The 21,387-nt window shown below is 37.1% G+C and overlaps 1 protein-coding gene across 2 annotated transcripts in view; it reads right to left on the bottom strand.

Moving 5' to 3' along the window:
* LOC100744478 (A disintegrin and metalloproteinase with thrombospondin motifs gon-1) overlaps window positions 1-21,387 on the bottom strand; it is a 160,703-nt gene that overhangs the window by 12,931 nt on the left and 126,385 nt on the right. For both annotated transcript variants that reach the window (XM_012395047.3, XM_003486218.4), the window contains exons 6-14: window positions 19,699-19,885; window positions 17,686-17,893; window positions 4,735-4,949; window positions 4,105-4,257; window positions 3,399-3,548; window positions 2,316-2,470; window positions 1,221-1,551; window positions 881-969; window positions 204-551 (exon numbers count right to left, since the gene is read on the bottom strand). In XM_012395047.3, coding sequence (XP_012250470.1) covers window positions 204-551; window positions 881-969; window positions 1,221-1,551; window positions 2,316-2,470; window positions 3,399-3,548; window positions 4,105-4,257; window positions 4,735-4,949; window positions 17,686-17,893; window positions 19,699-19,885 — 1,836 coding nt within the window. The remainder of the gene's footprint in view (window positions 1-203; window positions 552-880; window positions 970-1,220; window positions 1,552-2,315; window positions 2,471-3,398; window positions 3,549-4,104; window positions 4,258-4,734; window positions 4,950-17,685; window positions 17,894-19,698; window positions 19,886-21,387) is intronic.

Raw genomic sequence — 21,387 nt, forward strand, 5'->3', positions numbered from 1 at the left:
TTAACAAACGTAACGATAAATCATCTAACTATTCTCGACAATTTTCCTAAAAAGAAAAGAAAAAAGAAACGAGAAAGAAATTCTCAAAGAAAGTTCAGTTAAAGTTAGCAAGTTTAACAGCTCCCTTGAAACAGGAAGGTTTCACACGATTCTCGCAACGTGTCAGGTATCACGTTCATTGAAAACTGAAAGGAATCAAGTACCGAGGTAATTGCTGTCGCCTTGCATGTCCTTCCAACCGTGTTGCCTGATGTCGATGTTATTGCTACCCGCTGGGATCTTGGCGACTCTGGTATAGCCGTACTGGGTGGAGTTGTAGGAACCAGTGATCCACTGGCAGGTGGAATTGTCGCCTCTGCATACGCCGCAGATATCGAGTTCCGCCGTCGAGTTTAAAACGTGGTCGCATCCCGCTGGTTTACAGAGGCCGTTCACGCATATGTGAAAGGTATCCCGGCTGCACGGTGTTCCGTCGATCACCTTGTCCGCCAGCATGTAATACTGATTGCTTTCCACTTGGCAGTACAATTTACAACGATCCCCCGGCGATACTGAAACAGGAAGAAAGAACAGAAATTGTAACGTCGAGGACGATAAGGACGAGCGTTAAATTCTTCGCGGCTCAAGCAGCATTTTACATTTAATCTTGACTAGTTCATAATCCATAAACTTCTTTTAAAAATTTGAAACCATTGCTATGGTGTTATTAGTATCTCTATATTTTTGTATACATATTTCCGTTGATAGATTTAAGAAAAAGATTTGTGTCTTAAAGGCTTCAGAATGTGAAAAGAAAATGTCACATATGTTCCATTCTTCCAGTTATGTTGGTGAAAATATAAATTCGCACAAACATTCGCGGTCTAGTCATTACACTTACTTCGCGAATACTTGGCATGCCATTTAACGTCCTCCGTCAGGTTTGGAATTCTCATATTGTTGTTGTCGAAATACGAACACTGTAGTTCCCTAGAGAACAGAGTGGAGAACAGGTAGATTAATAGAGAAAGTATTGCAAATGTTGCTAAAGATTATCGCCTAACTTATATCGCTAACATCACGACACTGATCAAATCTCAAAAAAGTTTTATACAACACCACATACTGTATTCGTAAATGTTTCCTACGATAAACGTTCAGATATTTTTCGTGCGTCGTTATAAGTTGAAATGATCTGAATTCAAAGTAACTTGACTAATCCGAACCGGAATAATAAATACCTGAAATCAGGACTTCCTGGTGGACATTCCTTGGTACCACAGCTGCGATATTTTACTCGTTCACCGATACAGTAATGGCCGTTGTTTTGCGGAGGTGGATTATTGCATTCACGGTATTTTTTCTTGATACCACCGCCGCAGGTCCTCGAACATTTCCCATATCGTCCCCATGCGCCCCATTGGCCATCCACTGGCTCGAGATTTCTGCGGGAGACGCATTCACCTCGAAGACACCATTTGTCTTGGCCGCAGGCGGTTCCATCAGCCCACGGCATGTGCTGGGTACGACACTGACCTCCGTGCGGTGTGGTGCACCACAGTCTCCTGCACACTGCCTGGCCAATAACCAACCAACCGCTCAGTTTACCTCAATTCTTAAGCAGTATGTTTGCTGCGTATTGTTTCGAGCATCGTGTTGCTCGAAACAATTAACCGTGGCTCGGTAATTTTGAGAAAACTCTGACCTTTGTTAGAGATGAGATATACAGCAACTCTTACTGGAGAGTTACTCACGTTGATTATTCAGGAAATTGATCATGCATGGTATATCTGGTAAAACAATATGTCTACTTATACAGTGACAAAAAAGAAGGGCAGCTTTAGAAGAGCTTTCAAATATTATTCGTACAGATTATTTTGAAGACACAGGGAGATTGAAGCTCGAATCTGGCGGCAAGCCATATACAAAATGTTAGTATCCAATAAGGGTTAATAATTTGGTACGTAACATACAGTGTCTATAAAAAGTATTGGTACATCGTTGTATTTATTATAGCATTTACATACTAATTAATAATTAGGTCCGAGTATATCAACATTTCATTTAGCAGCACTCTCATAGTACTACGAAATATACAGAACTTGATGAAACACGCTTCATTAGAAAATAAAGGTGTGCGCCAATATCAATGAAGCGGTTTTTTAACAGCTTCTATATTTCATTTTCACAATAACAATCTTTCCTTTCGTTGTCGTATGAAAATACATATCGCTAAATAACACGAAATTGAATGTATTTGAACCTAATCGATATATAAATGCTATAGTGGCATTTTGTTACCACTGCATGTATACGTACAAAAATGTGTGACTTACCATCACCCACCATGTGAGCGCAGACTTCGGATCCCTTGCCGAACACCAGCTCGCATTGCTTGTTCACCGAATAATCTTCGCCAGGGAGTCTTCTCGGGTTCTCTCGCACCATTGTATTATCCGGCCTGTCCAGCAAACAGTTTCCGTTTCCGGCCCTTGAAATAAATTTCACCAAGTTTGAACAGGTCCATCCGAGGGGAGGCTCTTGAATCATTCGCCGGCCGAATTTTTGTCAGAAACGGACAGGATCCAAGAGATGTGCGGCGGCCGGTCATTCAGAAATGCAGCGGAACCGGATTCCTAAGCGAGGAGTCGTCTTCTTCAGGTTGTTCGCAGAAAAACTCGCGGCACCGGCTCTCGACCCGATCGAATCGAATTTAGAATTGTTCTGAATGGGAGCATCGGCTTCCAATTTGGCTAGCTTTAGTTTTCATATCGCTATTTCAAATACTAGCAAAACGCGATATCTCCTGCCTCGTGTTGTGACAGAGAACAAACTCCTTTTGACTATTGGACGCGGGTTACATTTAAGCAAAGACACAGTGTTTTATCGAAGATCGACAAGCAGAGCTTTCGGACGCGATACAAATGATTTCAACAACGAAAAATATACAATGACGTGCAAAGATCTTGGGAGGTAGGCTCTTTTTTCGCGGATTAAAGCGATAAGGTGTTGTAATAATTACGTTTTCGTGATTCTGTATATTGTAATAGCGATTTGACGATCTTACATCGTCCTACGAAGTTTAGCGACACTTTGCAAAATATTGTACCGTATTATGTAACTTTTCACGTTCTCGCTGAATTTTACGTGATTTTACACGACCCTGCCATTTGTTTTTACATGAACTTCATCGCAGATTTACATGGCATTTCTGGGCTGGATCCGCCTTTGCAGGAAAACGTGTGTTATTTTTTAAAACCACGTGCTTTTTTAATGCGATCATCGGTGGTCTGATGAAGGAAAAGGAAATCCTAACGAGGCTAACGAAGTCGCAGTTGTATTCAAGGGTCAATCTGTCAGTGTCACACTTTTCAAAATGAAGACGGTTTAGTGGTTCGTCAAGGTAATGACTGACTCACTCGAGGAACTCGGTGACGTAGTGCCGGGAACATTTCGACCATTCCCAGGGGCGAGTGTTGCCGTCCAGCATCCTCGACATTATGTTGTGCGCACCAGACCGATTTCTGAAGGAGGTACATTTCACATCGTCGTCGTGGGGCATGCTCAGCCTAAAATCCAAATTGGGTATCAATTTTATTCGATGCAGATTTTTAGAATAAATGTAACGTGCATAAAAATGAAAACTATGGGTGAGGAAGCAATTTTTTAATTCCATAAGCTGTTACCTAGTCCCATATTATATCTAAAAGCTAGTTTTAAATATTAAAAAAATGTTGATTTTCATTTCTTAGACTTATCATAATATTAATTTTTTGCACATTAAAATACCCTCCTTCAGCCACAAGGCGATATAAAAACCAGAATACAAATATTTTTTAGCGGAATTAGTATTAAACGATTAGAGTCGTATATTTAAGTCATTTGTGTTATGTGCATACGTAATAAATTGATAAGAAACACGTGTTATAATTTTGATGTATTGTACCGAAAGTAGTTTATATTTTAGGAGAAGAATAGTTAGTTTGGTGATCTTAAATACAAAAATTGATGATAATTCAGAGTCAACGACGACGAGTTAACTGGGCAATCGAATGTTATATTCTTTGAACTGAAATTTTTTATTTTATATTTGTTAGATTTCTAATCCCTAATAATTTTACTCACACGTGGCCAATCTCATGAGCGATTGTGAATGCAGCAGCCAGACCATTGTCTTGAACAATAGCGCAGGAGGATCCGGGCATGCACATTCGTCCAAGCTCAGCCAGGCCCAAAGTGTCGCAGCTCATTTCGTCGGAATTGTGACACAGATTTTCCCTGTAAAAGTTTTGTTTTATTTGAAATCATTACCATTCCTTGGAAACACCATAACTTCAACGATTTCGTAATTCGATAATAGACATAGAAATAAAAGATTGTATACATTTTTAACAAAGAAATCTATAAATTTACAAGAACGTATTTTTGGTAAAAAGAAAGAAACAAAAAATACAAATAAAATTCTGTTGTTTAAAAAATTACAATTTCGATTATCTTGTTGCTAGTAAATCCACTCTATTCATGGGACAAATTACTCAAGAATAAAACTCGCACTCTTGTAAATTATTACTGTTTTTGATGATTACGAAGATACACACCAGAGTATTAGTCCATCCTTAGATCTTGATCAAGTTTGCTAACGAAATGTTAGAAGATTTTTCTTAAATGAGTTTATTATATCATTTATTTGCAAGCCTATATACTACAGTTTTCAGATACAATTAAACAAACAAGTTACAAGTAACAAATATATACCTGGTTAAAAGGAGAGCAGTGTCGTAATGTCCTGGTGACGATGCGCTCGGATTATTGCTTTGCTGCCATCGACAGAACTTGTTCAACATGTCAGTCGCTGCGATTCCTTCACCTTTGGTACGTCTAGCTCCAAATATCTTCTCTATCGGCACGATATTCATCACCGAAATGCTTATGGGATTTCCAATTGATTGATCTTTGTAGATTAGCGAGACCTGTGAAAAGGAAATGATTTTAGTGTCATTTCTATGCTTAACTTTTTTACTGCATTGGAGTCGTCACGTTGCTTTAGGTTTATCTTGAGAACGAATGTAAGTAATTGTGAATAACAATCGGATAATCGGATAATTTTTACTCCATTCTTATATCATATTATATTTGACGATAAATTATCATATTTTCTGAAAATATTTCAATTCTTTTCTCCAAAACAGTAAGTTCTTCTGCTAAAAAGATCCTGCCTGTTTCTCTTTATTTGATTTATTCGTTGGAAGCATTTCATCATTGGGACCAGAGAAATCAACAGAAATGATGTGTAGTCGCATCGAATAATTAACCAGAAAAGAGGGAAAAGCAGTAAATGTGTTTTAAATACGAGTATTAAAAGATTTCTGATTTATGTTCTCGTTACGATAACGTTCGGTGATTACAGCATATTAAAACCGTATCACGCAAATCCTCGTTCCTTGTCGCTTCCCTTAGCTTTCTAAACGCGATAACAGTTTATAAATTACTAGACCAGAACCGTCGTTTAACTAATAATAAATCAGCGTAATCGCGAGTACAGGGAAGTTCGAGAACTACTTTCCAGATATTTGAGTTATCTAAGCGCCTGCAATGGATTTCCCCCTTTTTCAAGTAATTTTTCCAGTGCAAGTTGAAGGAAACACTTGTAATCTCTTGTTTTTATTTAATTCCACGCTGTCTTACATTTTCTCAAAAATTATTCTCAATTTTCATCAGTTCCAAACATGTATCGATGCTTATGTCAGTTATTATAGTAACACGTCCGATAACAGTGAAACAAACTGGACTTTAAATTTACATTTTTTCAAATAGTAAGATACCTAACTATCCCATCCAGCAAGATACAATAATTTTTGACAAGGGCGAGTTCGATCGTATTCTCGATGAGGCGTTACGCTAACAAATTTCATAACGAAATAGATATCATTTTATAAAAGATCAATTTAAAACTATTGAGATATGTATAATTTTGTGTGCTGTATAGAAGTATGTGTGTGTATATACGCTCGAAAAACAGATGAATGCAACTGTTCCATTGGCAGTGTGGTATATATGGTGAGCCAAAAAGAATGCTGAGACGCGTGCAAATGTATATCGACGAAGATCCTGTCAATCATTTATTAAATAAATCTACAACTATTTTAATATAAATTCTAAGTGTAATCTCAGTGTTCCTTTACTTTTATTTCCGCATGTATTTTTAAGATCCACAATTCTCAACAAAAACCTAACATAAAATTGTAAAATTGCAAAAGACAATTATTACCGAATTATCGAGCACGACTCGAGTCAGTTTAACATTTTCACTTGTAGAAAGGCGACACGTTTTCGTCGTTTGATAACGATGGAATAATGATTTTTTACAAAGGCGAGGTCGATTGCATCTTTGATGAGGCGTTCGAAAAGGAAAGGGCGAGGCTCATGCAGAAGAACAGTACCGGAGACGAGACGCGAGCAAAACGAGGATATAACCGTGCATAAACAATGCGAGACACAGTCGACTCTTAATTAGTAGCGTGTCTCGAATCTCAACCGACATCGCCCAATCTTCATGGAACGAATCCGTGGGACGGATGATAAAACGCGGAGGATGCGTGGCTGCTTTTCGATTACATCGGTCAACCTTACGTCCTCTTCCTTGCTTTTTAATTACACGCTACTTATTCGACGTACCTCGCTGTCTTTTTCTTTCTTTTCTCTTCCTCGCGTTCCGGTTGACATGCGAGCAAATAACTCGGATACGTCGGTCGATGTCGATCACGATCGCCAGTTGTACTTGGTAACTTCTGTTTGCTACTTTCACCATTGTCACGCGTCTCGTTGTATTGGAATATTTATATAGATCGCAGATTGGAATTCGAGAAGTTTGGTCGAAGAGTTTGGAAGTTAGAAGATCTGCGAATTCGATGGATCGACATGTGGAAATTTGGAGATCGAAGGTTCGAATATCTGAAAATCTGAGCATTCAGATATTTGGAGATGTGAAAGTTTGAAGGTTTTTGATTTAAGTAAAAATCAATTAAAAATTTCGTCTTTTTGCGCAAACTGTCAAATATCGTTTCTACTGTACCACAATTGCTTTTTTAGTACTACAAACGTAATACTTTGAATATCATCATTATTAACATGTATTTCCTGTACAAAGTTGACAAAATACATTTCCTATACCTAATATCATAAAATACGATAAATCTCGAGAATAGAGAAATAATTATTTTCCAAACCATTTATCCCGAATTATTCGAAATTATTCGAAAAATTAGTCGAGGAGTTAGCAAACACAACCATTATAGTATTAATGCAAGAAAAATCTATACAAGGAAATTCTACGAATGCCTAAATAAAGGAAAAGTAAAAATATTCAGATTCAAACACCATCGTCCACTCTCGCCCATCCATCAAACAGTCATCATCCGCATTAAACAATTTCTTCCCCGCTTTCCAAATCCATTCACTTAATCGACCAAAGCGACTCGAACTAATCTTCGTCTCCTCTTCCTACATCGTCTGCTATCCGGAATGAACTGACTCGTAACTGCACCATAATGATTCATTACAAGAGACCCGACTGGACAAGCTGGTGGAAAAAAGAAGACGGAGATAATTCCTCGAGTCTTATGGCAATGGACGATGCCAGAAAATCTTCGTTCGACCGATTAATCGCAAGTTGTCTCGAACTGAAACGAACTTTATTAGATGAAACGAACCACGGGCCTGATGCGTTCAATTGGAATAATTCTTTCGACGTCCGGATGATGTGTTACTCTGGCTACAATTTCTTCTAGGGAATTTACCGAGGAATAGAGCAGAACGATTACAACAGATTCGTTCGCGTCAGAATCGTTTGATAGCTGGTAATTGATTGATTAAACGCGTGCGAGCTTTTCTACTAAGATATAACGCGATTTGCGTGGTACTCGAGCGACTTTTTGCTTTCATCGTGTTTCGACATGTCTCCCTTTGATAGGCCATGGACGCTGGTGAATGGATCTATGAGAGATTAGAACGACGAGTGTCGAACAGGTGTTGCTGTTCCAGGTGTAAGCAACTCTGTCGATCGTTATCTGTTTGAGAATCACACGGTGAAAGCGAAACGAATTAATACTACGACTACCTGAGCAGTCCAGACGATTAACTTGTCACTTTTCCTCCAGCTATTTTAGAGGATTCTATGATGGAGATTGGGCAATTTGAAGGGTTGTAATTGGCAAAGCTGGAAGATTCGTAGGTCTGCAGATTCCCAGGTTCGCAAATTTCAAACTTTCGAGGGTTGAGTAATTCGAAGATTTGAAAATCTAGAGATTTGGCAGTTCAGAGATTTTTAGAGTTCGAAGGTTTGAGATCGGAAGAAAGTGGATGGTTGGAAAATTCGCAGAGTTAAACATTCAAAGAATTGGGAATGCGAAGTAGTAAAATTTGAAGAATTGGGAAATCGATGGTTTGAAAACTTCAGGAATTCGAGACTTAAAGCTTTGACGATTCGAAGAATCGTAAAAATTTGAAGATTTGAAAATTCACAAGTTTGGATATCTGAATGTTTTGAATATAAAAAAGGATTTAAAGATAATAGTTTTGATAGGATATCGAGATTTAGGAATTCGAAGGTCTGTCTGAGGTAAAGTAGATAGAGCGGATATTATCGAGATAACGTGGGTAGTTTTGGATTCTTTTTCGTGGTCGTTGCGTTAGGTGTGACTGCAGAAGTTTGGAATTTGCTGTGAATTGCGTGCAAGCGTTTGGATATTTCACTGATTGGTTTAAGTAGCTGGTAATTTAACAGTTAGAAGAAGAAATTACGCGAACTTCAAACAATGTTGAAACTGAAAATAGAAGAGTTATGTTGATCATTGAAAGACATTTAGAAACTGCAAGTGCAAGTTATACTTAATTTGAAACGGTAGATGTTAATAGAAATCGATTAATATAAAAAAAAAAGAATTAAATAAAATTTTGATGAAATTGAAGAAATATAATTAAATAAATAAAGCAAAGAAAATGAAAGGTAAATAAAATTTCTTTTCATTCGGATACGTTTTAAAAATTAAGCGATATCCTGATTGAACTTAGATTCTATTAGATAAAAATAATAAGAATTATGTGATTAAATATGAAACTAGATCTTTTACGTCATTAGCGCGTAGTAGTTTGTACTTTAAAGAGTAAAAAGTTGCATATCTTCGTTGCATATATCCATTGCAATTTAATGACATAGCACTATAATCGTATGATTTACGACAGTCGAGTGTTACAACTTTGCGTAAGTCGGTATGAAAGCAGGTAGAAAAAACTGTATTAAAAAAAGAAGTAGTCTGCTGCAGCAAACAAATTATTTCTGCTACATATTCATTGGATTGCATGTCCTGCTCATAGAATCAGTATGCTCGCCTTTAGAAACAGAAGAAACCACGTCGATCTTTATATTTAATCAGTTTCATATGAATTTACGTACAACTTATTTACTGCAGCGTTCTCCAATAATAAAATTTCAACGTTTCTCAATCTATCAATTCGATTAACTTAATCATCCCACAAGGGAAACAATATTTCTCTTTCATAACAACAAACTATTCCACTTCTACCATTTTTCCATCGCATGAAAACTTCCATCCGATCAATCCTTGTGATTCACCATAGTATTTTATTCGTTGTTATACTATGTTTTATTCCAAGTATGATAGGTATCTTCAATCTGCAGATTTATCGAATTCCATTGCTTTCTACTTACAATGATATTGCAGTACCGAACTTCTGCGATACGCCGATACATTGCCGCGACTCTACTGTTGAAACTGGTCACTCGGCCGATCAATCTTCGCATCAAGATCGCAAAGAGACACGCGATAACGCGAGGAAAAAGGTTGGAAAAGAAGCGTCTCTCGTTGGACCGGTTAGAGGAACCGACCGAGAAACGCGGCAATCGAATCGTGTCACCAGGAGATCGCAATGTCAGCCGTGCGCAAAGAGGCAAGTTTTTCATTTCCACATCGGAGGTGGTCAGCCGTGAGCGATGTCGCTTAAAGCACCGTTCACATCTACCACGATCCTGTCCCACACTGTACAGGTATGGTCAAATGGGTTATCCAGGCGACAAAAATTCATATTTATCGAGTAACAGCTGCCGACAGTTCCTCTTCTTGTTCACTTTTCGTTCATTGCGTGTCAGTATCGACCAACTATTAGTAGACCGTGGATTTTTCTACTCTGACGAATATAAACGAAGAAACAGAATAATTATAAACAGAAGATTATTTAAGTTTGTAAATATTACAACGAGCAAACGAAGCACTTGCGTGTGAATATGGACAAACCATTCGTAGACCGTGGATTTTTATGTAAATTTATATTCCAACGAATATACCGAATATATTAAAAGAATAGAACAATAATAAATAGAAGATTATATCGATCTCTAAATATCATAACGAGTAAATGAAAATATATTTGGATATTAGAAATCTCTTGCGAATGTGTCATTCGAGTATTATCATCAGTATATTCCTCCGAAATTTCATTGGAAGTGTAATGAGACCTGGCTTTGACATAGTTATACATAAATATTGTCCACAATATACTTTGGTATCATCTTATATTATATTGCCTTATCACTGTATTTATTTCACTTTACCGTCCCTTACCAAGTAAAAATTTCAATTACTTGTTAATTTCCGATGAAAACAAAGGTACCTGACTGTAACGAACAATTCCTGTAATTGCTCTGCCCATAAAGAAACAAAATTTCAATTACAAAGTGTTATAAGCTCAAGGAAAAATAGAAACCGACTGTGTACCGTATTTTCCCTGACGCGTCAGACTAAACAATAGACCTATACTACTTAAGTGTCAGACATTAGACGTATGCTGCTCAAGACCAGACTAAAATTCCAAGTATAACACTAAAACTTACAATATCCTGCATCATATTTCATATTTTGTCGCTGTAACGCTATTTCTATAACCCTGAGCTCTATATTTCAATTAGTCTCTCCTTAATACGTTGGTAACTATCGAATCGTGTAGCGTTCTTCCGTCACGAGATAGCTAGACAGGGTCGACGTAGTGCATCGAGCATAAATTTGCCTGAAACTCGGTCAATCGTCGATCGACGTTGTCGAGAGTACACGGTGAATGGTCCTCTACTCGACACGCACGGGGCCTCGTGGATGGTGTTCCGTTGCTCTCGTAATCTTATCGAGCGGTCGTAACGCGGCTTAAAGCCATGAAGTTTTAATGGTTTTCGAGATTGGCTGCTTAAGTGATTCTTACGGCTGAAGAAATAGAGAAAAGGAAGAAGATGGGTGGCGCGTGATTGTTCTGACTGTTAACTAGATCGTTTCTTACAGGCAAACTCGTCTTGTTTTCACGTACGAGATGTTGCGTTTGTTAAAGAGAAATTGTTTTCTCGTGTTAAGCCGAGGCTTAATAGCTTCTTTCTAGCTAATTAGGAGTTTCTTGTCTCCATACTTGCTCCATGGAATCATTGAAATGCATCGAGTCGATAGAATAAATTCAAATTTCTTTCTGCTCTGGTCACGTTTCTAAAAATGTCAGTCTCGTTAGTAACGTTCGTAAAACTATGAGACTGTTAGGAATTCTCATGTATGGGGAAGTTTAAAGGCACGGTAATGTATAAAAATATGTAAAAATATATAAAATATCCGAAATATGATACCTTATGACGTTCAGCGGATCAAACAAATCCCCGCGTACGTTCTATTAGGTCGTCCGAAAAGTTTCTTTCGTTTTATAAACAAATAATGGACGCACAACATTTTCTGTTTTATATTATTTTATCGAATTACATACGATCCATTTTGTCCTATCAAAATAAAGATCGACAGATTAGGTTTCATGTTTGTATAAAGATGCATCGTTGTAAAACTCTGAAAGAACCTAGTACCTTCTCGATTATGTTCTCAAGAATATGAAATTCCTATAAATATGTAAAACTTAATAATATGTTATAGTTTAACGATATATAACAAACGTCCAAGCATTTGTAAGAAATTTAAGAGTGCAACAACATGCAAAAATAAAATATCTAAAATATAGTATCTACTTCTTCCGATGTTCGACATTATTTACCCTTATTTTTTGAATTAGGTTCACCGCAACATGAATTTGCATAAAATTTCTTACTCCACTAATAACCAATAACGGACCACCCTGCACGTAATCCTCTCTCCAAGCGACCAGAGACGATTCGTCGAGGATCAGGACCGGCCGCTCAACTTATCAAACCGGCGCTCGACGCGGTGTCAAATTAGATTTCATCGATTCGGCAGGAGGAAAAAGAAGAAGAAAAAAAAAAGGAAGAAAGAAGGGAAGGAAAGAGTGAATGAATATCAAAAGACGATCGACAGGCCGGGGACGGCTGATTGAATCGTCGGATGAATGACGGGCGTGGGCACGTGAAAGTGAGCCCCGGACGCTTCGTGGGATGTTGCCCTCTTCTCCGAGGTGTGGTCTGTCTCGCGTGGGATATGCAACCGACCGGATGGTAATGACCTGGTTGACAATCGCGAGGCTAACCGTCAAATTACATGAATCATTCATTTATCGATCAAGTCGATCGAGTTCCCTCCTTCGAGCTGTTTCATCCTCCTCGACGTTTCCCTGATCCTCGTCCGGGGATCGATTGATGGGGTTTATCATGGGTCTACGGATTTTTATTTGAACGGGGGTTTTATTTACGGGTTACGAGATTCGATCATTTTCTTTCTAGATCGACAGTGTCTTGCGACGTGTTTCTTCTTTTAGTGGTGCTTCTTTTCAACGATCGACTAATTTTTAATTATTCCACGTTTAGGGTAACTATCGTACAATTTTATAACTTTCGCGGTTTCTTTACTTCGACACGAGATTTTTTATTTCAGTATATTTCCTGAAAAGTTATTGAAGTATCGCTGGCCACCGTGTTCATGGAACGTCTGAATAAATTTGCGAATGATGTAGTCGATCGATATATTTGATTGTCAGATTCGATTTTGTATTTTACATACGAGGATAGTTTGTGAAATATCCTGAAGCTCAAGGCGATTCTGTTACATTGTTCGCAATGGTCGATCAATTCTGTCGTTCTACGCTTGTTCATTGGCACAATTCATTGGTCGTCGAATCTCTAGAATGCTACTTTTATGGACTTTTTATTTAAAGAAATATATGATATATCGGCGATCGATACGTGGAAAAGAGGAGCTTTATTATCAGGAGACGAAGAGAAGGCAGATCGAATTGAAAGAGACGAGCTGGCAGACGTGAAACACGGTTTATCAAATATCGAGAGTTGTTCTTAATATATCTATTGATCTTCCTATCTGCCAGTAATCGATCTGTTAAATATTCGATCGAAATAATAAACACATTTGTAGGAGAGAAGCTCTTGAAAAATCACATCGAACGAATCCGACAAAGAGGAAAATATCCGAAAATTCTTCAGATTTTACATCGATGGAAGATCGATTCTAAGCAGCTGGTGGCATGATCGATTATATAATCGGCGATAGTCTAGGAACTTTAAATAGCGTAGCACGGATCGCGTGGGATGCGTCCTACTAAGTTGCTTTCGCGTACCAGCCGCTATACTTTTCTCCGACAAACGTGAACCGTATACGTATCACCGTTGTAATTTATGCGCGTTGGTCTGGTTTTGCAAGCGGCGCCTAGCGGAGCCGACAAAATAGAGAAAATAAAGGTGATTCGTTTCGCTGAGGTCTGCACGATTAGTAACGTTGGGACCAAGAGTTTCGCGAACACAATGATTCAGTATGCAGCGGAGAAGAAATGAAGAAAAAAACAGACATTATATGATAATGTTGATTATTCGGTTCAACTATAGGGTATGGGGTTGTGCAGATTGTATTATAATATTATATAATATTATATCGCATAATGTTGAATTATATCGTATAATCTACCCTATATATATATACATATATAAGAAGATTAGTCAAAATCTGCAACGTTCACATGTCATGTTTTTATGCAACGTCTTTTCTTTTCTTTTGTAACGCATGTAATTGAGTTTAACGCTTATGGTTGAACCGAATCATCGACGTTACATAATATTATACCGTTATAGTATTATGTATTCAGCGAGGTTACAAGTGAGATAATAATTCTTAAAAGTTATCCTCGAAAGGTTAACAAATCGTCAGCGTCGAGTCTTTCCAGAAGGAATTTTTATATTCATTGGTAAAACTTTCAAACGTTTCGCTCAACGAATAATCGTATGGTATAACAGAGCGTTCGATAAATGTCCCACTGTTTTCACGAACTTTCTAAAAGTCTGGAACGGTGAAGAAATTCATCTCGAAGATAAATAATCTAATTTGTTTACAGAGAGTTATTTCGACATCACGCGCGTTTCTTTTACAACTCTACGCCACGTGTACACACCTTGCAATCGAAACAAGGTTGAATTCTACGATACTGGACCAAGCTATACCTGGACGTTTTAATAACGAGTCGAATTCCAGGCTCCGATTGAGGCCGAAATGTCAACGTCGCGTTAAAGCTATAATAGTTAGGTAAGGTAGCCGCCCGCTAGTTGCAGATCGTATCGGTTCACCAGGATTTATAATAGTCAAGGTGCAACTTGTACTTTCTATTCTTTCGACGGTGAATTTTACGCCTGAAGCAACAACAGCCGGCTCTGACCATAGCACGAAAATTTATGTCTTTAGAATATAAGGCTTTTAAATGTCCAACGTCGCGGTTATCTAGCGATTCAGCTTCGTCGACAGATTGTATCCCCTTCAACAAGGGACGTCCATTATGTCAACCGATTGTACTAATCTTTCGCTACGTTAGGTCATTAACGATCAACCAGCGAATAATGCGTAAGTTACATAAACGTGATATTAGAAAAAAAATTTACATACTTACATTTAATGTAAGTTTTGTTAATGTATAGAAAAGGTATTAGAATAGCAGATATTTTACAGAGACACGCGTTAACGAAACTGTGAATGCGCGTTTCTTGAGAATTTGAAGATTTCGAAAATCTACAGGATGCATATAATATGCAAAAAAACGTAGAAAATATTCAAAGTAGAGAACTTATTATGACATTTAGCGATTAAATAAATCTCTACACAGATTTCATTTCTTTAACTATGTACGTAAAAATATACAGTTGCATAAATATCTGTAGTCTATTGCACATTACGAATAGGAAAAGGCGTCTTTGACATCTTTCTTCATTTTCAGAAAATTAAACGAATATTTTGATTATTCACGATGCCAAATATAACGGACAATTTTTATTTCAGATCATTTCAATATATAATATTTCAATAAAATTAAATCTCTTAAATACAATAATATATTTCGAAATAGCGTGGCTTACAGTAAATCTCCTCTGCTTTAATATGATAAATTTCAATTTATATTCGACTTTAATTAAAATTTCGTGATCTCTGCGAAATACATATTTGTATTAAATATCTAGTAATTTCTAAATATACTTTCAGATTGGTTTCAAATTTGACCAACATGATGATGACAGCCGTGTCTCGCCACAGAGATACTGAAATACTTTATATAACAAAATACTGAAATTCAAAATACTTTATATAACATACATAAAATATACGTAAAAGTTTTCCAAGTCAAATACTTTCGTAATCCACCTTAATATCTCGTTAGAAATTCGACTATATACGTGGTTGAGCTGATTAAAGATGACTAATGACCCTTTGGGGCAACGCTTGCGAAACATCCGACCCACGCGTGTTTCTCGCGCTAAAACGAAACTTTCCTAGCTGTTTTGGATACACTTGGACAGAGGTTGCTCGGGGCAAAGGTAATAAATTGGATAGATGAAGCGATTGGGGGGAAACTAGTGGGTTTCTCGAAGAGAAAATTGCTAGCGTGTCGTTGAATTGGTGTTAAGACTGATGTACACCCCCGTTTATAAGTATTAAGATTAGGGCACTCCCTGACTCGCAGAAGATGTCATAATCGAACCAAACTACCAAAGAAATAAGATTTCATAATCAACAAAATGCTGAAGGAAATCGTCGAGAGAAATTAATTTATCAGAATATGAGATGACAATCTGAGAATTTGTAAAGACTGTCTGCAAAGATTACAAGAGGAACCTGATAAATAAAGAATTATATTTTGTGCTACGAAGTGCTACCTCCGCATTAGGTTTCACGTATGTATAGGAAAATTATTATTTTAATATAATTATTATATTCATATCTATATACGAAATTCATCGTATCAGAGAACAAATGATATCGAAAGAAGGAAAAATACCAATAGTAACATCTCCAAATCATCAAACAGCTAAGTGACGCAATGAAAGAAACGCAGAAGTTGCTCCACGTTTCTGATAAGCAAATTTACATCAGTTAAAAGTAACGATTGAAACAAATATGTATCGATAGAATCTGAACATTGTGAATACTGCAATACCAATAGCATCATCGAACATCTACCTTGCTACTGCAGCAAATTCTTCTCGAAAGAAATAGATCTTTTGCATAGTATATACAATATAATACCTAATTAATAGCTAACTAATTATACATACTGACTAACAGCACTGACTAAAGTAACTATAGCGAATTAAGCACGTAGATGCTATTTAAATATTCATACATTTATAAAATACACGTAATTGTAGTTAAAAAGGATAAAGAATAAATAAAAAGAGAATCTGTCCTAAAAAAAGAAAAGAAATGAAATTAAATGATAATTAAGCATCCGACGTATTTAAGGAATCGTAAATTGCAAATCATTGATTTTTCGAGCGATAATTAAATTAGTCTCCACAAACAGTTGCCGAGGCGGATGACTGATGATCGAAAGCAACCATGCTACTACCATTTCGGCATCGAAAATTAACTAGGAACACGGCGGTCGCATTAGCATAATATTTAACGCTCGCGACAGATCCTGCTGGCTTACAAGATCGATCATCCGAGGAACACGACCGCCGCGGTTTCGTGTATCATCCAACTCGGTACCCTATGCGCTTTTCTTTTTCGTTTCACCGAAACCATGCTCGAACAAAGTGATACACCCACGCCGGCTGTCGACCTCTGTCCCCTTCTTTCCCCTCTATCTTCCCTTCGTTTCCTATTTCTTTTACCTTTTTCATTTTCAAACAAATGTCCCACCGATGCTCCGTAATAAATACTTGGTTTTTATACAGCGTGACCCATGAGAAAATCTTGTTCGTTTTCGAATGATATGATATATTTTGTTTTCCTTTCGTGTTCCTTTTATCTTGTACTCCTTCATTTTTTGCTTACTTATTCTTAAGAGCTAACCGACTCAATGACTCATATTTTACAACAAGTAAGTGTACTTGTTTTTTATATAGGGTGGTACGTGGGACAAATATCTTATTTTTATTCTGTCTGATGGGATAATTACGTCATATTTATTCCTTTAGACTTTCGTTAATGCAGAAGCAACCTTTTGCGCTTGAAAAGAAATTACTCAGGAAGAGTATGAGAACGCGAATCGTGATAAAAAATTGGCAAGACTGTAATCTTCAACCGATAATGCGGGCCACCGATTAAATAGAAAGAACAATCAGTAGTCCAAGAAGTCATTCTACAGAGTCGAAACGATTACCTTGGTAATAATTCATATTGTTGTATAATTATTATCTAGTTATACAACTAAGAGTAAGAATATAAAAAAGATGTAAAAAAAAGAGAAAAAAAAAGAGAATTAAAGTCTTACCGTGCTCATCAGGACCAAAATGTAATGGAGCAAACCCTCGCCGTGGTACCTCTTCATCTCCGCGTCTGCCGCCACCATGATCTCGATGAAATATTCACTTGACAAGGCTCTACGTGGTCTCCAAGTCACGGAGGGATCCGATTCCATTTCCGAGTCTTGGCTATACTCCTCGCTCAGATCATTTCGTCTTTGCTCCACGGAGTAGTATCTGTAACATTTTAAACGGCCGTCTTCTTAGCTTTTGACACTGGAGAACTAGGATATTCCGGATATATCAAGCATTCACACGGTCTCAGTGACTCATCCTGACTTATTGTCAACGTGATTTATCGTTAGGTCGAAAGATCATCTTATTTTCGAAGCTAGAAAATCCTTCTTTTAGAAGAGTATATCATTGAAAGCGAATTTATGAATCTTATTAATTTATTCATTTTCTTCTTTCTACTGTCTATTGCACCGAGAAAATGATACTAATAATCACCGCTAGTAACTATTCTAGTAATTACCATCAATCCACGTAATATACAGAAATATATAGAGCATCCAAAATGTAGTACTCGTTACAATACACAATCTGGAATTCATCTTTTTTAAATTACAAATTATAGGAATTCCGATCTCGTTTCAATCGTCCGAATTATAAAAATGAATCGAAAATATAAATATCTCAGTCACAACGTTCGTTCATATCGATTTACATTTTAAGATACAAAAGGGACGAAATAAAGATCTGTACAGCGAGGCAGCAACGGAACGTTCGTGATGTAACATTAAGGTCTTAATTTCCATTTTCATACATGGAATCGCGATATGGACTCAATTTAAAATTCTGACTGGCTGGAAAGTTATTATTTCTCTGACTATTTCGCGCCCCATACTTCGCGAGAAAGCCGAGAAAGTTCGTTGAAAAGAAGGTGCAATTTTTTTCTCATTACTGCAACCGATGAACTATATTGCCTACCAAAAAGTACGCGAGACCATGTGATGTATGATTTCTTCTCATGACGCAAACAGGCAGGGATTAATGCGACGATCAGTCTCTGCCTGCGTTGAAAGTACTCATTTAGTAACTGTTTCTTGATGATAACTTACTGTCGTATCAGATATACTTCATTCAAACGTATCCTTAATTGACTATTTGTTACTACGGCCGAGTTGTTACGCCTGACAGGTAATTCTCGATGATATTGAAATACTTGGTGCGTTCTAATTTATTTGTTATTGTCTATTACGATTTATCAACGCGCAGCAATTGTACAAAGTGTCTGCATATATCCCCGAGTTCTTCGATCAACTATTCTTTCAGTGAAATTTTGCGTTTCCGTTTCCGCACAGAAATTTTTTTTTAATCGATAGGTCTGCAGATATTTGCGTGACTAAGGGAATGAAACTTAAGCGGAGACTTGTCTTATTCACCAATACGTATCCAATTGTGTATTTGTATATTTCATAATTGTTCTTCGATGGATGGTTAAATATTTTTAGCGGAAGCAGGTTCGATAATAAATTATTTAATTTATATTTCAAATTTTAACATGTACGACTTTCGTCTTTAAAATAAATTGGAAACTGAAATTAAATTTCCTTCATAAGATTGAAAAACCATTCCATTTCCTCGTCATCAATCACGATTACCGATTCTCTACGAATTTGCAATATCCACAACTTTCAAATTACGGATGCAAACATAGTCTTCCCGTAAAATAACACCACTTACGATTCTGAAATTTCGAGCGACAGTCTCTTTATTCGTCTCTGTATTCGTCGTTGACCATCGTCAATAATAATCGCAGAGAATGCACAGCGTCTATAATTTTTCAATTATAACAACAAATCTGATTTCCAACAGTCATCCATCATCACCGATGTTTCACAAGGCACCCTTCCATCTGTGTCTTCCTGGAGTTACATCAAATTGCGTTTAAGTCCGCCCGGACATCCTCGAGAGAGCTTACGAGCTAACGACCAATCAAAGAAGCAGCTTAAAAAGAAACGGTTGATCACCTCTCGTACCTGGCGTTGTTTCGTAAAAAATTTCGATGCCCCTCGGCTTGTCCCACGAGTTGCTCGTACACACGGCCATCCCGAGAATCTTCTACGTTCTTTTCCTCGGTTAAAGACCTGCGCTTGCGGCGTCGACCATCAAAGTAAATTTTACCCCTCGACGACTCTTCCAAAATTGGAGTTGCCGCGTTGTCATCTGCCAACAAACATCAAACATAAATTTGATCAGTATAGAATATAAAAATATCGAACGAGAGATACAAAGAAGAGAATTTACGATATATTGCTTGCTTATATTAGGAATAACTAAGCAATGGTCCGGTAGTTTTTGTTTCACGAAAAATACAACCGTTGATTTATGTTGCGAGGTGTATTCAAGAGGCGTTGGCTTTTCTTTGCTCGATCTTTGCGATGATTTACGAAATAGAGGGACTAATTTATATGACGAGGTATATATCGAAAGAGGAGCAAGATAGTCTGCTCTTGGAATAGATAATTTTCTGCAATTTGTAAAAACGCGGTGTTCGTTTCGCCAGACTTTGCCACACTGCAAGTAAACAACATTTCTATTTCGTGGAAATAGAAATTTAGATTTTGTATGATTTATAGAAATAATTTTTATACATTTTGCAAGGTAGAAAGGTAGAAATACTAGAATTAAGAGAATATAATAAATAAATGTAAATCACGATTTTCGTTACGAGTTTCAAGATCTCACATCCTGAAACCTAAAGTGGAAATTAACGTTTCGATTTTTGGATAATTTCTCGATTAAATCTATGGTGGGAATTTCAAATATCGGGCGCCTGCAATGAAGTCATCCAGATAAACAGACGTTCTACTCCATCTCTTTGAAAAGTGACTTCCGTCTTCTCGCGGACGTAAACTATTAATCATTCGCGAGATGAAGAAATGCACGTTCAAAGTGATCGAGTAAATCTACGTCGTTAGAACATCTTTCCTTCCCGAATTGAGGCACTTATAGGGAAATGCGTTTATAATGGATCCAATATGGAAATTTTAGCTTCATACTTTTGTCGAAATTATAATTTCATATTTTTATAGAAACTTCGATCGAACATTGATTCGTTTTTGCTACTTTTACGTTAGACGATATTCTCGTAGGAATTATAAATTATGTGGTTACGTGAAGTTTCCCCCAAAATTCTTGAAGCTAATAAAAATTGTTTAAATAATTCTAATATCGTATAATCGGAAACAGAAGAGTATCAAAGATAACATCGTAATCTTACCATCTTGGAAATTATTCGAGGGCATCCTCCACTTTAAAATTCCAACTGTAAGACACGACTAAGCTGGACATTTCAAAAATTTCAGGAATATTAACTTACGTAATCTCTGAAAGCTTGGAAAGTAATAAAACGCTCGGAAACCCCGAAGTTCATAAAAATGCTGAAAATAATCTCTAAAACACAATCGTAAATCAATCTTCGAACGTTATTGGAAACACACTAGCCTATGTTTAATCTAATTACGCACGTGACTTCACCGCTCGATTTATTACGATAGTATTTCCTTCGAACTGAAATTTTTAATGCCGCGATTAATCGTCAACGACGAGGAAAACGGAGGAAAGTAAAGCACAAAAATGTCGTTGTTTCGCGGCACATAAGGAGCCAGTTGAATTAATCGAAGACAAAAGGGGAACTGTTCGCCGCGCAGCTGTGAGTATATCGA

The sequence above is a fragment of the Bombus impatiens genome, unplaced genomic scaffold, assembly GCF_000188095.3.
Source record: "Bombus impatiens unplaced genomic scaffold, BIMP_2.2 scf_0102, whole genome shotgun sequence".
Taxonomy (NCBI): domain Eukaryota; kingdom Metazoa; phylum Arthropoda; class Insecta; order Hymenoptera; family Apidae; genus Bombus; species Bombus impatiens.